The following is a 17416-nucleotide window of genomic DNA, read 5'->3' as shown; positions in this document are numbered from 1 at the left end:
AAATGTTGGTTATTTGGCTGGTGTCCGTGCAAACCTAAACTTAGGTTCTGCCACATAGCATCTCTGCTACCTGTTCTGACAGTTCAGAAAGCTTCCTCGTTATTTTATTTCAGTGTTTCAGTTCTCTAGCTCCTTTAAAAATCACAGGTAAGAACCTGCCACTAACCCTGTGCACATTTGGGTGAAGGACTAAACTGAAACTTAGAGGAAGTTTCAGTTCTGTAGTACTATAACAGACAAATAACGGTTCCTTTTAAGTGGAATGACTTTTATCCTTGTAGCTGTAGTTCAGTGGGCTGTGTGTGTAGAGTAATGCCATTGTGACAATAATGACCTCTTTTGACTACTTTTTTTTTTTCTTTTGTTCATCTTCAGATTACAAGAAATGGAGATTTTATATAAGAAAGAGAAGGAGGAAGCTGATCTCTTGTTGGAGCAGCAAAGGCTGGTACGTGTCCTTACTTCAGATTAACTATACCTTCAGCAAACAGTAATTCCTGTCCTTGCTTATCTGAAAGTTTAGGAAACCTGCTTGGGTTGTCGGCACAATGCAGTTCTCCCTTTGCTTTCAAATACTTTGTCTCTACAGTAAATTATTGTCAGTGTAAGTGAGCTCCTTCGTGTTAATTCAGAGATTGTAATTGACAATGAAGTAGCTTTTATCAGTTTTTGTTGGGACAGGTTCGTTTTCTGGCAACTTAACCTGAAAGAAGGGCATTTCTATGCTCTGGTTTTTTTGAAGTTCCTTTTCAGTAGTCTAAACAGCTACTTCTTGGGATGTTTGCCTTTATTTTTGTCTTGGATCACCAGAACATACTAATTTTGTGCTGCCAAAGAGGTTCCTAGAACATTGATACACTAGGTTTATTATTTTGAATGATGTCTAAAATGTTGCTGCATTGTGCATGTTTTAACCCTTCTCCCTTCCCCTGCATGGAGTTCCTTGTAAGGGTCTTAATGGTACACATGCTGATAGTGGGGTTCTGACTAGGAAGCAGTGTGCAGAGGGAATGTTAATTCATTCAGAGCAATGAGAATTCCACCATACCACCTATTTCTTAAATAGGAAGTCTGATAAATTAAGTTTGATATAGGAAGACTTCAGTCTTCTCACAACAACTATCTTCTGAAGTGCATTACAAATAGAAATGTATGCAGTCTTCAAGCACCCTGTGAATTTTAAACACAAGACCAAGCCCAGGAATGAAATCTAGATTTCCTTAAGAAACCGGAGTCTCCTGATTCTGCTTTAACTACATGGGGTTGTTTTTAGCCAGAACATAAACATAGTTGTACCTGAATTCTAATAAAAATTTCAGAATTGTGATTCATTTGTCTGTAATATGAGTTTGAGATCACTGAAAACTGTGGGTTAAATGCATGCTGGGTTTTAAACTGTAAAGCCCTTCCCCTTTTCCCAAAACCAGAATGGAGCAAAGTACTGTGACTTCTATAGGTAGAAGCTACATAGTTTTAAAATTTTATTTATATTATACACTGAGACTTCTGCACCTCTGATTATTTCATTGCAAGGGACTAATTTCTTGGATGGAGAGTAGTTTTGGCTACGTGTCAAAGGGAGATGCAAGTAATGGGAATTCCGTCCCTTAAATTTTAGCTGATAGGCATAAGCCAAGCTATTGTATGAATTAAAGACGTGAGAATTGGCTGTCTGGGGAGCTGCTTCAAATAAATAAGGCTGCACTTATGAAAGAGTTGCGAAGGGAATTTGTTTCCCCATATACTTAAGAATAAGGGAAGGTTCTTTAGATAGTAGGTTGTTTAATACTGTAATAAGGTTGCTGATTTCTTTAAGCTTGTTTTGGCTTGGTTTTGCTGATTTCAGTTAGTGGACAAAAGTGGAAGACTATCCTATATGCATTACCAGTGTTATTCCTGAAGGACACCTTTCCTAGTTGTAAGGGATCATAGCACACGAGATCATTGGTCAGTTAAGCAGTACCCTGCTTATTGCAATGATTAATAAAAATATTTCAGATGACAGCAAAACTTCTTGATGCACTTTGTCGTTTCTATGTCACTGTACACAGTCTGGAATGGACAGAATTAATGCATTCATAGAACAATAGTTGAATAATGACTGGGAAGTCTGGGGATGCATTTCAGCTTGTATACCTTAAAAATTTTTGTGTTGCTGTGATATCCAGCTCCAATATCAGGTTTTCTAACTTACTGCTGTTTCAGACTGATATTGAAATATAAATATTATTCTTGTTCTAAATTGGAGTATAATCTTGGCTATAAGAAGCTGGCTAATCCAGTTAACCTTGTGGTTTTGGTTTTGTGCTGAGATTCCCACCAATTTGAGTGTTTATTTGTCAGATGTGCTATACAAAAAAGATAAATAACAGCTCTTGTCCCCCCAAATTTCCAGCTAATATATATTTGCCTTGCTAGTATTACTAGGGAGTAGAAATAATAATTTTCCATTTTACAGATTGAATGTGAAAATGTGTTTAATAGAGCTAAAATTATCTTCCTGATTTTCTTGGTCATAATGCGTTTGCAGTGACCACTTGCTATTAGAATGTGGGTATATACCTATATAATTGGTCTGGTTAACCTCTGAGTGCACATAGAGCAACGACCACATAGTGTCTCTTAATCAGCTTTTTATCCACAAAACCTGCTTTACCCATAAGTAGTAATATGGTAATTTTGTAACCTATAAGAATAATCCTGTGGAATTTGTGGCAATGTTTGAGTAGGTCGTGTTTTGCCTTTCTGGATGTAACCTTGAATGTGTAGATTGTACAGTGTCTTCCTCCTGGGCATCTTCTGTTTCCACTGCAATATGCAGTTTGCTAGACGCTGCTTCCTTAGGCCACAAATTTTGTCAGCTGTAAACTCAGAGAGTTTATATTCTGTTTCTAAACAATGTTTTGCTATATTTTTGACCTAAACTAGGAAAAGTTGATTCGCTAGTGCTATTCTTAAATATTAGAAATACATAAGGTCACAAGAAGCTCAGATAATGTGACTCTTAGGCTATGGAGCTTGTTGACCATAGGGCAGAACAGTATTTCTTTTACTCCGTTTTATCATTCCCAAAACAAATTATATTGTATTCCCTGTTCTTTGTGGTCTTTTACCCGAAGTCTTAAGTCTAGGAGCCTGTGGTTCTAAGTCAATGACCTGGGTTTCCTTTGGTTTTAGAGTAACTGGCTGTTACGGTTCCTGATTTCTCATGTATTATAGTTCTTTATGTGAAAAATAAGGGTGTTAGGTAGGGGTTCATTAGAGACAGACTGCTGTGTTTTATTGAAGATGTTTGGATGACAGTAATACATAGGACTTTTTATTTGTTAAAGAGACATCTTAACTTAATAATCCTTTAAAGAAAAGTAGTCTGACTTTAGTTCCTGGTTGCAGTAAGCAATAATGGTTGTTCTTAACTTCTGGTGGCAGTATACCTGAACAAACATTCCTAGCATATGGAAACCTGAAGCACTGCTCATTAAAAATCATTTAGCAAAAGGTGGAAAACTTGTAATGAAGAAGCAAAACACGCATAACTCTTAGCAAGTGTGTGGAAGCTCCAGGCTCTAGGGTTTGAGAAGAGGACAAATCAAGGATATCAAATAGAGAATTCATACTAAAACAATTAAAAAAAAAAAGTCATTACTGCAGCATTCTTCTGAAACTCATTCTTCGGACAGACAAGACTATTAATGCCTCTTTTTCTTTAAACTAAGCAACAAGGTGACAAATGGGGGGGAAAAAACCCCAAAAACAAACCACAGCCCACCTCTGAAACTCTGATTCTGGATATCCTTTTAGCTTGTAGCAAGTCTTGGAGTATGAACCACTGTCTTCACCTGTCGTAGTGGCACTTACAGTCCTTTTAACATTGAACCTTTCGGCTGCTTCTGTTTCATTTTTTTCTTATCGTCTAACACTTCTCTGGCTGCTATTGTAGTGAAGTGGATTCTAAACTTGAGCATTCCTGCAACCACGTGCAACGTTACTAACCAGTGTTAACCCGACTTACTCTGGCTGCTCATGAGATCTTCTATGATGGCTGTTGTGTTCACCTACGTGGGGAGGATTTGCTGAAAGAAGCAACAGCAGTCACCAAGGCAAATGTGTGTGGCGGGGATTTGCATGTCTTTGTAGCATGTGTGAAGTGCAGATTACATTTGGTTTTTCATTTTTTAAATCAGGAACTTGCTTTTAGTTGATCTTTTTAAAGATTTTTTGGAAGGGAGTGGGAGGGAAGAGTTTAGATTATCTGCTGTTTTGAGATAATAAGGCTTATAAATATAATGTTAATCTTAACTTAGTGAAGAGCTCCAATTTTGACAGTCCATGCCTCTTGAAGATACATTTTAATGTCCTAACACTCAGTCTTCAGGGACTCCCTTATCACTTGTTCTATTTTGATTTTTTTTTTATTTAGTTTTCTTTGCCTGCTACTTCTTGTTTAGCTTTTCCGTTTTCTTACAATTTTAATTTTGGTTATTTTGGGGCCACTTCTTGATTTTTGTTTTTCCAAAGGATGCAGACTCTGATAGTGGGGATGATTCGGACAAGAGATCGTGTGAGGAGAGTTGGAGACTGATCACCTCCTTGAGAGAGAAGCTGCCCCCCAGCAAGCTCCAAACCATTGTAAAAAAGTGTGGCCTCCCCAGCAGTGGGAAGAAACGAGAGCCTATTAAAATGTACCAGATACCCCAACGTCGACGCCTTAGCAAAGACTCCAAATGGGTTACCATCTCAGACTTAAAGATTCAGGCTGTGAAAGAGATATGCTATGAGGTAGCACTCAATGACTTCAGGCACACTAGGCAGGAGATTGAGGCTCTGGCCATTGTTAAAATGAAAGAGCTTTGTGCCATGTATGGGAAAAAGGATCCAAATGAGCGTGAATCTTGGCGAGCTGTTGCTCGTGATGTCTGGGATACAGTAGGAGTTGGAGATGAGAAAATTGAAGATATTATGGCCAATGGTAAAGGAGTAACTGATGTGGATGACCTTAAGGTGCATATAGATAAATTGGAAGATATCTTGCAAGAAGTGAAGAAGCAGAACAACATGAAGGACGAGGAGATAAAAGTTCTTAGAAATAAGATGCTGAAAATGGAGAAGGTTTTACCTCTGATAGGGTCTCCAGAGAAAGCTCAGTCAACCTTAGCCAATGCTAAGTCTCCAAACTCTGCCAGTGTAGTGGATGTGGATAAAAAGCCCACAGATGACTTAAAAAGAAGTGAGAACGATGATCTTGCTAAAGAAGAGCGTGTTTCTCAGTTAATGGCAGGTGATCCAGCTTTCAGACGTGGGCGATTACGTTGGATGAGGCAAGAACAGATTAGATTTAAAAATCTGCAGCAGCAGGAAATAGCAAAACAACTTCGTCGACAAAATATGCCTCACAGGTTTATTCCGCCTGAAAATCGCAAGCCCCGCTTTCCTTTCAAAAGCAATCCCAAACATAGGAACTCGTGGAGTCCGGGCACCCATATCATTATCACAGAAGATGAAGTTATTGAGGTTAGAATTCCAAAAGAAGATGATAAGAACAAAGATGAAAACAAAGAAAAAGAAAGTAGAGCTGCTTCTAAAGACCCTCAGCAGCTCTGGAATCTTTATGGCCCCCAGAGGAATCAAGATAATATCAAAATTAACAGGCAGCAGTTAAACACACAGTCACAGCCTAGCAGTCAGCAGCAGCCATCGCCTCAGTTGCGCTGGAGAAGCAATTCTCTCAATAATGGCTCTCAGAAAAGCTTACGGCGTCAGACATCAGGCTCATCTGAATCATTGCACTCGTACAGCGGGCAGCAGAATCCGGACCTGCAGACTTTCCAGCAAAAACGCCACATCCACCAGCACCGGCAACCTTACTGCAATCAGAACAATGGAGGCAGTGCAGAAGGCAATACAGCTAACTCCCACCCAAAACAGACGGACCGGCTTAACCACTATAACCAGTTTGTGACGCCCCCACGGATGAGGCGCCAATTCTCAGCACCTAACCTCAAAGCGGGCAGAGAAACTACAGTATGAGTAGTTGGCCAAGAGTAGTCTGGGGGAGGAGGGAAGCAGGGGCAATTCTGGCTTATCACTGAGAAACAGCCAGGATTGGCTTTGCTTATGTCTTGGGTTTTGTTTGGCCAGGTAGAACTTGAATAATTGAACATACAGACACAAGGTACTGGCCCTTCAGCCCGTTCAGTTTGCATGTGACTTGTTGCGGTTTTAACAACATTGATTGGAAGAACATTCTGTAAAATTGTAAGAACTTTTTTCATAGACTAGAAGACTTGGAGGGAGGGATGTGGAGGGGCGAACTTCCCTGCTAGCTCATTTACCAGGTTTTTTTTGTGTGTCTTGAATATTTTTCTAATGCTGAAAATATTGTCTGGAACTTACAAAATGCTACCTGCCTCCCGTGATCTATGTAGACAATCAAAAGAGGAATTTAGTTATAGCATTGAATGTTTCTTGTGAGCTTTTTCTTAGCAATAAGGAAACTGACCATCTGTTTTAAAATTGATCTGGCTCTTCAGAACAGTTATTTTCCACTCAGCTAAAATTCTTAATAGTTACAATAATCTTTAAACCAAAAGTTGTGGGCTGACAAGATATGTGGCTTTTTTTTATAGAGAAATTAAGAAGAGCATTGGGTCATAACAGACCTACTCTCCAAGTAGTTGTCTTTTCTCCTTCAGCCTAAGTTCATAGTTACTGGTATGAAATTGCTGTGACAGTTAAACCTGCCTGAATGGAATTTTATTTCAGAATATATATATGTTGCTGAAACAGTATGTTGGAAATAAGTTTTTCTAATTCCCATTGTCTCTCTCAACATAATAGTTTTTAATTATTATACAGAGATTGTGTAAAAAGGAACTAGGATTTTTTGACACTGGTGCAGGAAGAAGCCTCAAATAGCAATTTTTTTTATTAAGTTTTCAGCTTTCTTGGGCATGAGTCTGGGAGATGTTATTGAAATAGTTATTCTTATGAAGACTTACAGATAACCGTTGTGAATTGGCTGAATTCACAAAGATAGGGGAATTTAACTGTTTCATCTTAATGTGATACCTCATGTTAGTGCCTCTGATCTTGGATTAAGCCCCTGTTTCAAGACTTCTTTAATAAAGAAGGTCATTTTGAGCAGAAGATAGGATTCATTTTCCTTTTCCCCACATTCAAAATGAGACTTCAAAATTTTAGTATCTGTTTTGATCTGAAGAGGTGTATACTTGCAGGTGATGTGCCATAAAACAAATGCTTGCAATCCCTACTTCAGACTGTTTCAGACAAATTACAGAAGAACACTGATTAAGGAATAGGCTTCATAACCTTGGGGTTTTATCTCAGTTGGAGAGTCCCATTTATAATTATATACTTTCTGAGTTTGTTAAAGTGCAAGACAAAATTGCACGCACTTCTGAAAATCTGTGGACTTAAGTATGTGCTGATCTAAAGCTTTGAGGACTTAATATTGCTTTTAAATTTAAAACTTGAATATGATTTTAGAAACAAAATTGGCCACTGTACCACACTTGGTAAGATAGGTCCACTTTGCAGTGTGCCTGTACAGTGAAATGATTTGTGCTGTTTTGCACAAGTATCCTTCATTTACTTGAGGTTGCTTATTTTTTGATAAAATGTAAGACCTACTGGTAATTTGTATTTCTGTGTGTGTCAGCCTAGCTGTAGGTGAGTAGGAAGTGCCTCAAGCTTACTTTCCATCTTGTTTTTCCTGTCCTACTGCCCCCCCCCACCTTCCCCCCCCAGCTGTGTGTGATGTAGGTGCTGGTTGCAACACACATTATGTGGCAGCCATGCAGCATTTCAATATTGATTAATCAAGTGTCAACCCTTAAGTCTCTACACATGTTACTGATAGCATAATGGCCCTCTGATGTAGGAGATAACGTCAGTCCTCTAACTGTCCAAAAAGAATGAGCTGGTTCCATCACTTGGGACTTTTATTTTGTATTTTGGCAGGTTTAATTTTGTGTCCAAATATAGCTTTGTAACGTGCATTTGTGTCATGCTTTGGCCTACTTGAATGAAGGAAATAAAGCATCATGTCCAAAAATGTCTTTATTATTAAAAAAAGAAGCCTTGGTAGATGAGCAATACTTTCTTTGAGCTTGAGTCAGAATTGCAAAATTAGTTTTGGGCTGAAAGTAATATTTTGCTGTTGCCTTTATTTTAGAATCCTGTTTTAGTACTGCATTACACTTTGTTTTTATGCATGTCGAGTAATGAGTTCTTTCATATCATCGGAAAGGCTTGGTCTCTCTTAAAAATGTATGCTCGGGAAAATCCTCTCAATTCTGTGGGAATCAGTGAGCCGAGCAGAGTTAGTCTGCATGGCATAGGTCATGAGAGAAGACCAAACCAGTTTTATCTTGTGTCCTATTTTTGTTGAGGATTTTGGCTGCCTTTGTAAAATCACCACATGATTGAGCATGGAGTAATTTTAAGTCTGTGCAACTACATGTACTGACATGAGATTAAAGCTCCTGCTGCTTGACATTTTAATACTAGACACTAAAAAGTTTTTGCCAACTTATTTCGGCTTCGAAATCTGAGAAGAAGTATCTGTAAATGCCTGTGGTGGTGGTGATGATGGTGAACAGTAGGTCGCCATCAATCTGTCTTACCCTGCTGTTTTAGTGCAGCACTAGAAAAACAACCCTGCCTATTCTGTTGTTGTATGATTCGACAAAAAACCCAAAAGGATAGTCAGTGTCAAAATGTGAGTCCAACCAGCTCAGAGGAAGCAGCTTTCTTCCTGGCTTTTGGGAGGGTATTACAGAAATGAAACTGGGGGGGGAGGGGGAAGCTCCTGTGAAAATAATTGCCCACTTTAAAACTTGAATATTGATTGCAGTGCCTCATCTGATAAGGGGAGCAATGTGAGAAATTTATGATCCTCTTGCACTATTTGGAAGTACACACACCTCTCACTGCAGATTTTGTATTAATGGAGCTAATGAACAGTAGTACAGCTGCTTCCATGGAAGATTGTGTGAAAAGGCTTTCAGGTTAATGGAAACGAGGCATCCATGATGGGAGTGCTGTTCTAGTAAGCTTAATTGCCATTGCTAAGTGCTGATGTGCTGTGTGCTTTGACAGCTGGCTTGTATCCACCTGTGCCTTAGTGATGATTTCTTAAATAACCTTTAGGGTTCACTAGGGACATGTGGATTTGGGGAGGGGGGTGGGGGGAAATGCATGCCACTAACGCTCCTCTGATTGACTTCAACATACTTTCTCAAGCAATTTGAGTTTAGGGATCTGTCAAATTAGAGGATGCTATTTTTATCAGTACATTCAGCTTAGTTTCAGTATCTCCTTCACTATTTGTCCTTTATCCTTTATATGTTGAAATTTATTCTTTATATGTTGAAATTTTGACTTGGATACTTCCCATTGAACCACTTCAAGAGCTGCCACATGAGAAATCCATGCTGTGTACCCATTTGTACTGTAAAGAAATCAGTGAGCTGCCTTTGATTTAAATGGGATTTTCAGATCTGTCCATTGTTTAAGAAAAAACAAGATTTGGATTGTCTTAAGAGCAAGCATCTGCCTTGTGAAAAGCAGAACTGGTTTGTATTGTAACAAGTGCTCTTTCAATAAACTATGAAATACTCTTGTAAGTGTCAGACTTGTCTCAGTGAAATGGAAATGAAATTTGATTGCAGGCTTGTCCTGATTTTTTTTTTTTGTTGGGGTTGGTATTGTTCTATCAATGTTTAAAAGGTTTCATTAATAGTTCCTCAGTCTGATTGTTGTAAGTTTGTCCACCCTGATTTTTCTGCTGTTAAGTGAAAAGCAGCCTACACAGATTTGTGTGTCTACTGTCACGTAGCTTATTTAAAATTTTTATTTTTATTTTTTAAAAAAAGCTTTTTTGTAGCACAAAGGAATACAAGCCATACTCTTCAGTGCTTTCCCATCGTACCATCTTGTATGCTATTTGTTTAAATTCTGGAAGAAAATACAGTGCTGGCTGTTCTTATTTGTTTGCTCATTGAAGACAAAAGAAACTGACTTTTTTGTATACCTCAAATCCAGGAGAGGATCACACACTGCAGTACCTTTGCAGACAACATGTAGATAGAATCTAACTTGTTATGATAGTGTTCTACTTAAGAAGCTGGTCCATCCTGGTGTTGAAAAGCTTAGCCTAGTCTGATCCGAGAGTATGATATGGGGGGGGTGTTGGGTTTTTTTTGGGTGTGTGTGGTGGTGTTTTTTTTGTTAACAAAAACATTGGTTTTTTGGGGGGGTGTGGTGTGGTGGTGGTTTTTTTGTTTATTTGTTGTTTTTTTTCGTTTGTTGGTTTGTAGCTTCAGATATTTCCATGCCCCTGGGCAAAATAAACTTTACATTCCCTTTTTTCCACATTTGTGGAGCTAATGATATCAATCAGTTTGAAGCTGTACAACAGTATGCATTGTGTTCCGGGGAGGCTGGGACATGGACCTTCAGAGCAGCTTCTAGATGCAGGGTTGGTTGGTGGTGTTTTTTTTTTTTTTTTTCTTTTCTAGCAGTTGAGGCACCTTTACCTTGGTACTAACGATTATGTGTGTGTTACCACTAATCGGATCTGGAAATGTTTACATGGAGAGCTGACCAGTCCTCAGTAGAGCAGACCAACCCCTTTACAGTGCAGTCAGTGCACTTCTGTGTGAACCAACCTGAAATTCATCCCTCATCTGTTGTTCAGTGCCAATTATTTTAAAATGCTACCATAGTATCAAGTGCCTGGAGGCAATTTAGTCCTGTTTTTCTGCTTAGGGAGATGGTACCTGCTGCTTTTTTGATACGGGAAAACAAACTTCAACTCTTTTTATTTAGTTTTAAAAGTAATGTTTGTTAGTGTGGAGTCAATAAAAAGTGTCTGCTTATATTGAGCATTTATTTATCTATGTATTTAAATGTACAGAAGATACAGTTGGCTCACAAATCTGAAAATAGAGAAGACAAGAAGCAAGTCTTTGTGTTTGAATGAATTTAATGTGCCTGGGTTTTTCATGCTGGAAGTAGAATTTTGACAGTGGAATGCTCCTGATTTTTGACCATTCCCCCTGCAGCTTCTCAGTTTCTCCAAAAGAATCTGATCAAAGATTCTACTTAAACACTACTTGAAGAGCTTTTCATTTCTACAATCTGGCTGTTCAAATTGACATCCTCAGATTATCAGCTTCAAACTACAGAAAAATAAATTATTTTGCCCTTCTTTGCAAATAAGAGAAGCTTGGTTTTGTCACTTCGCATCTGACCTGTTTTATCTTGCTTTAAAAGATAATAGCATTGTCTAGATGGACGTAGAGGAAAAATATCAGAGAGAGTACCTTTATGTTAATGAATTGCTCATAGTATGCTGGGTGTTGAAGAACTGTAGATAAGTCTGAAACTCCTCATGGAGTCTAGAATAGTTTTTTTGGTGAATCATTAAGAATTTCAGAAGGAATATCAAAAGGAAGGATGTATGTATATTTTGTCTGTAGTTCTTTTGCTGTGAGCTAAGATTTACTTACACTGTGAGTATGTAGCTATCTTAAGAGTGAATGGAGCAGACACAGTTGAAGAAAGAGCATTTTAGCCAAATAACATTTCAAGAGGGAATCAGAAAATTAAAACACAGCCCTCATACAAAGACCATATATCTTTAATAGTTCCTTTTTTTTTTTTTTTCCCTTCCCTAAAGGTCCTGGGTGTTGAAAATCCTGCACTTTCTAAGAGCACAGCTGCTGTTTTTACATGCTACTTCCAGGAAACATTACTTGTAAACTTAAAATAATGTATTTCATGTTTATCTCCTTTCCAGACACTGTTCTGACTGAACTTGTGTTAAATTTGGTGCTATCACATTGTGGCAATGTTAGGTACTATACTTGCTGTACAAAACCGAAGTATTGTGGCTGTTTAGATGGGATGCTTAAAAGAAAGCATAAAGGTTTCCTTCTAGAGCTGTTAGATTTCAGAATGCATTACTGCAAACAGTGCATTGGAGAACAATTTTAGGATTTGAAACTGTGGAAGAGAGAAGGTTGGAGTACAAGATAAGTGGCTTCAAGAATTCTCCTTAAGAACTCTGTAACAGTGAATTGTTGTTGCAACTGTTGTATAAAAATCTTGAGAAGCCAGTTTTAATTTGTGTAATAAATACCAAAGGATTATCTTAAAAGAAAAAATAAAATAGAGTAGTGAGGTAGGCTCTGAGACTAGGAGCACAGAGACTGTGTCTGTTTTAAATAACTTGAATTTGTATTTCGTTTACCGGCAAATAATAAAAGGATCATTAAGTCTTAGTAGCATTTATTTCAAGGCACAATTATGCTGAACAGGAAGAATATGCTCTTACATCAGAAGGTGTCCTTGAAGTGCTTCTTGTGGGGAAACCTCTGCACAACTTCTCTGCCCACTTGCCAGGGTGGTGGCTTTTTTGTCATCTTGTGATATGTTAAATACACATGTGAGAGAGTGGTACTTACATTCAAAGAGGAAAATCTTGATTATTTTTTTTTTATCAAAAGGCAAATCAGTAGTGCTGTTAATCCTTCTGTCTGAGAAAATGAAGGTGAATAATTCTCCCATTTAAAGTTTATTTCTGTGCTTTTCTCTATTTCTGCCTCTTTCCTACCTACCTGAAAGCAGCAAGCAGGTTCCCCCCCAAAAATCCCCTTTTTCCAGTTTTTAGCAAAAATTTACTTAAAAAATAATTCCTAAACCTTTCCCTCTTACAGATAATATGAGCATGTATAGCTGACAATTTTAAAAAACACTACTGTCTTAATTGTGTTGGCCTCTGTCTTCTCACTTTTCAAGGACAGATTGTGCAAAACCAATACATGTTGGTATGTGACCTCTGAGCTTTAATGGAAATGTCTTGATGTATTTGTTCTCTGTCTGTCATTCCATCTGAGGCGTTAGTCTTTCTTAACTGTTCTCCTTGCTTTTGTCTGTCCTCCTACACGGTATCTTCTCTCTCCCCACAGGACTATGAGAGTAAACTGCAGGCCTTACAGAAGCAGGTAGAGACACGATCCTTGGCAGCTGAAACAACAGAGGAGGAGGAGGAGGAAGAAGGTGAGTTTGAAGCTAAAAATAATTTGGATAAAGCCAAGCTTAAAGGAGCAGTTGCTACAGCATCTCTTGCAGTAGGTAGAAAACTCACTTTGGAAAACGCAAAATATTTCATAACTTCCTGACTTGTGATCTTCACAGCGTAAAGATGTAAAATACCTATTCGTAGAATAAGCTCCACATCAACAGCAGATATGCATCCCCAGATTCAATTGATGCACAAACTAGATTAGTTTAACTATGAGCTTTGATTTGGTACTCTTGAATCCAAAGGAATTGATTTCTTTTTGGCACTAACAGAGTTCAGATGTCTTAAACCAAAATAATACTTTTGCCTTTGTTTCCTTGTTTTGACTTCAAAGTTTCTTTTTTCTCCTTGGTAGGAATTCTTAGAACTCATGCTGTGATGTGGCAGTATAACCCCATTTCTGGACAGTAGATACAGTTTATTATTCCCACGATACTTGGTTTCATTCCACTGTTTCAGCATTTGGCTGTAATAATTGTTAACTAATTTAAAGTAACAGGAGTAGAATTTATTTGGCTTTTGCTGTTCCAGATCTCCTTACTTGATCATTGTATCTTCATTGCTAGTGGTGAGGAAGTTTGACTTCACTTTTTGCTCACTGAATAATAAAAATGCAGGGTTTTGCTTTCTGTTATTCTCTTCCAGAAAAGGTGTTGAGAACTTGATGACACAGTTAGTGAACTGCATGTGATTGTCTAGGGAAGAAGCCACAGCATTTCATTTCTGTTTCTTTGCTCTTCCTAGTGCCCTGGACAAGACACGAGTGTGAACTCGCACAGTGGGCTTTCAGAAAGTGGAAATTTCACCAATTTACTTCACTGAGGGACCAGCTCTGGGGAAATGCTGTGTATCTGAAAGAAGCCAATGCAATCAGCGTAGAGTTAAAGAAAAAGGTAGGGACATGCAGAGTAGCTTCTTGTATTTTCTGACTCATCAACTTTTACTGTATCATCCTGCTTCAAACACTCAGGAGTTACTTGTAGTCATTAAAGTTATGTTTCTTGCTTACTAGTTTGGGAAAATCGTGAGTCTGGTTCAGACTTTTGGCTGAACGAACATCCTATGCAAATCTGGGTGATACATTCTTCTCTTCATTTCCCTTATGCTGTTCCTGTCAATATTGTACACGTACATTCAGGTACATCTGCCCAGGGCCCTGTCTTTTCCTTTTTGCTTTTAACTTTTAAGTGGTCATTCATCTTTCCAGAAGTGCATGCTGCAGGATGTGCTAGGTCTATAGTTTTCCACACCTCTGCAGGCTGTGACAAGAAAGGCAAGAAATCTGTACCCAGCTGAAAGATATGCTTTATGCCATTTTGAGACCAAAAAGAAAAAAAAAAAAAGTGACTTAAAAAAACCCTGAATCTCTTCACAGAGGTGAAAGTCAAACTGGCTTCATATGTTGCCTTAGGTTAGGTGTGTGTTCCCTTTGTGATGCTGGTTTAGTATCTTTTCTTTTCCCATTCAGGTGCAGTTCCAATTTGTCCTGCTGACAGACACGCTTTACTCACCACTGCCACCAGAGCTTTTGCCCACCGAGTTGGAGAAGACCCGGGACAATAGGCCTTTCCCTCGTACAGTGGTAGCTGTGGAAGTTCAGGATCTGAAGAATGGAGCAACACATTACTGGTCCTTAGAAAAACTCAAGTATGTTAATGTTACTGGAGAACAAACTTCATTATATCCAAGCAACTTCACTGAAAAATTTCACCCTTTGCTGTTTATTCTCTGTTGTACTTGGTTTTATTCTGTCTTCCCAAATGCCAACTTTCTGGACAGTGTGGTATGTTTTAAATAACAGTTTTCTAGATTGTTTAAGCAAGTACATTTGTTTTCCAGGATCTTACCTCACTTCCGCATTTAATTTTTGTAACTTGAGGTTAGATTTTTATCTTTTAAATCTAATAAGGCTCATCAGAGCTCATCTCTCTGCATTCATTTTTTTCACATTCCTTTCACTGCAATAGTTTCCTTGCCGCCTGCTTTTATGTAACTTGGTACTATAGGGCATAATTTACAATAAAAAGCTTAAATAAAGAAGATTCTATTTCAATGAAAGTTACACAAATTCTGCCTGTAATCCAGATTTTCATGATATTCTTCCAAATAGGCAAAAGACACTTGTCTTTTCCACATTCGCTAAATACTGACTGAGTAACTTTTGTCCACTAATAACTTCTAGACAAACTATTTTGCATTATGAAACACTTGTTTTCTTCCATGAAATAAATAAAAGTCTTTAATGGCATCAGTTAAATTTTGAATCAAAATGACAATGTTTCTGGAGTGGCATGCAGAAAACCTGCATAAATTACTCAACAACAACATTATGTCAGGATTAGATGTGGGAGAAGAATATGTAGAAGTTTGAATGAAATCTGACGTTTATCTAAGTTTCTGCAGTGACCTTGCCTCACGCATAGTGGGTTTTCCCAGAATCCCTAGCATGTCGGAGAACTAGTACAGCACCAGACTTAGTGGTACAGACTTCTCTGGTCTTTATCCGCCCTCTCCTGTTTGTAATTTGATGTAGGTGAAATAAGTGTACCCCACTTTGTGTTCTCTGCTTTTTTATGACTCGTTCTTTATTAAGTTTTTTTTAATCCCGCTTTCTTCTGCACAGGCAGAGGTTGGACCTGATGCGTGAAATGTATGACAGAGCTGGGGAAGTAGCTTCTAATACACAGGATGAGAGTGAAAACACAATGACAGGCAGTGACCCCTTTTATGATCGCTTTCATTGGTTCAAGCTTGTTGGAAGGTATGTGATGACAATCTCAGCCACTGGTGCATTGGTAACTTTTGTCAGTTCTGGATGAGCTTTGAACTTTTAATGTGGTTATAAACTGTATGGCCACTAGTGTTAGCTGTGTGTGTTGTCTTTCAGGGATTTCTGATAGACATAAAATACAGCAAAGAGCAGAAAATGCTCTTTAGAATGTTGCCAGTTCTGGTGTAACGTTGTAGAATCTGATTTGACTGAACACTTGGTAAGTTATAAGCTTATTTAAAAAAAATGTAGCTAGCTAAGTTCTGTCTAAAGTCACTGGAGTAGGGCTCTGAGAACATGAAGAACACTGGAAACTGAGGGGAAGAGCGGCCCAGGGCCTCGCTTACATGTGTGGTTCGAATAGTCTGGTCATACTCTATGGAAATACCTACTATCTGATGGGTTTCTTTAATATGTCCTCATGTCAGCTGCACCTTTACAGTATCTTCAGTTACAAAAATGTTGTGTTGTAAACAAGATTTGTAGCTTTGTTAAATGGATGTGCTCTCAATATCTGTATGTTCAGCCATGTTTATATTTATTTTTTATTTATTTTCTGCTCAGTCCAAGGATGCTTTTTTCCTTTGTTAGCAATCCTTTCCCTTACGTTTCATTGCAGTCCAGATAGCAGTTTGAAGCCTTTGCTTGTTGTTCAGGTGGTCTCTGCTGATGGCAACAGACGGCTGTTAAATGAAGCATTCTTCTTTCCCCTCACTCTGTTAATTGGTATTCCGTTAACTGATATCTAGCTCCCCCATATTCCATGGCTGCGTGAATGAGCGTCTTGCTGATCGCACGCCCTCCCCCACTTTCTCCACGGCTGACTCCGACATCACTGAACTGGCTGATGAACAGCAGGATGAGATGGAGGACTTTGATGATGAGGCCTTTGTGGATGATACTGGCTCCGACGTTGGAACTGAGGAGGGATCAGACCTCTTCAATGATGGGCGCGACCCGTTTTACGACCGATCCCCTTGGTTCATTTTAGTGGGAAGGTTGGTGAGGTTACTGTGAGAATGGCCAAAAGGGACCAGCTCTTGCTGTAGACTGCAATGGCTTTGCCTTGTGCTGCATAGAATATCTATATATGTAAACTGGAATTGCCAGAGAATGGGTGTGGTTTAACATTAAGTTTAAATTCCTGTGTCTAAGGCCAGGAAGACCTAAATAATAATCGGGAAAATAACATTTAATGTGACAATGTGAGTAAATCTCTTTCAAGGTAACTTAGCTGTCACAACATAGAATGAATGTGGGTTTGCTTATGTACAGTATTTAAGCATTATTTATAGAATGCTGTATTTAGCCATTGCAAGATCACCAAGGCGATATTATAGTATGTGACTTTTTCCCATAGAAGAGAATCTCAGAGTATGGTGGAGGGTCTTTCAGTCCAGTCTAATAAATCCATTTTCTGAAAACTCATCTAACATCCTCTGTGTTTTAAGAGGAAAAAATGGCATGAGGAGAAAGAAGAATGATCCTTTCTGTATGAGGAAAAGAGCATTCTTTGAGATGATTTGGCTTCTTGG

At 38.5% G+C, this 17416-nt stretch overlaps 1 protein-coding gene across 20 annotated transcripts in view; it reads left to right on the top strand.

Annotated features, from left to right (window-relative positions):
- KIF1B (kinesin family member 1B) overlaps positions 1 to 17416 on the top strand; it is a 96848-nt gene that overhangs the window by 47817 nt on the left and 31615 nt on the right. For 14 of the 20 annotated variants that reach the window (XM_055704067.1, XM_055704060.1, XM_055704055.1 and 11 more), the window contains 6 exons: positions 376 to 448; positions 12996 to 13086; positions 13856 to 14004; positions 14580 to 14758; positions 15735 to 15872; positions 16631 to 16879. In XM_055704067.1, the coding sequence (XP_055560042.1) occupies positions 376 to 448; positions 12996 to 13086; positions 13856 to 14004; positions 14580 to 14758; positions 15735 to 15872; positions 16631 to 16879 (879 nt within the window). Of the gene's footprint in view, positions 1 to 375; positions 449 to 4518; positions 9654 to 12995; positions 13087 to 13855; positions 14005 to 14579; positions 14759 to 15734; positions 15873 to 16630; positions 16880 to 17416 lie in introns of those variants that run through there. The other 6 variants (XM_055704073.1, XM_055704072.1, XM_055704068.1 and 3 more) reach the window with 2 other exon arrangements.

This window comes from Falco cherrug, chromosome 3 (assembly GCF_023634085.1).
Source record: "Falco cherrug isolate bFalChe1 chromosome 3, bFalChe1.pri, whole genome shotgun sequence".
NCBI classification, from domain to species: Eukaryota; Metazoa; Chordata; class Aves; order Falconiformes; family Falconidae; genus Falco; species Falco cherrug.
This window is presented reverse-complemented; position numbering and strand designations above follow the sequence as displayed.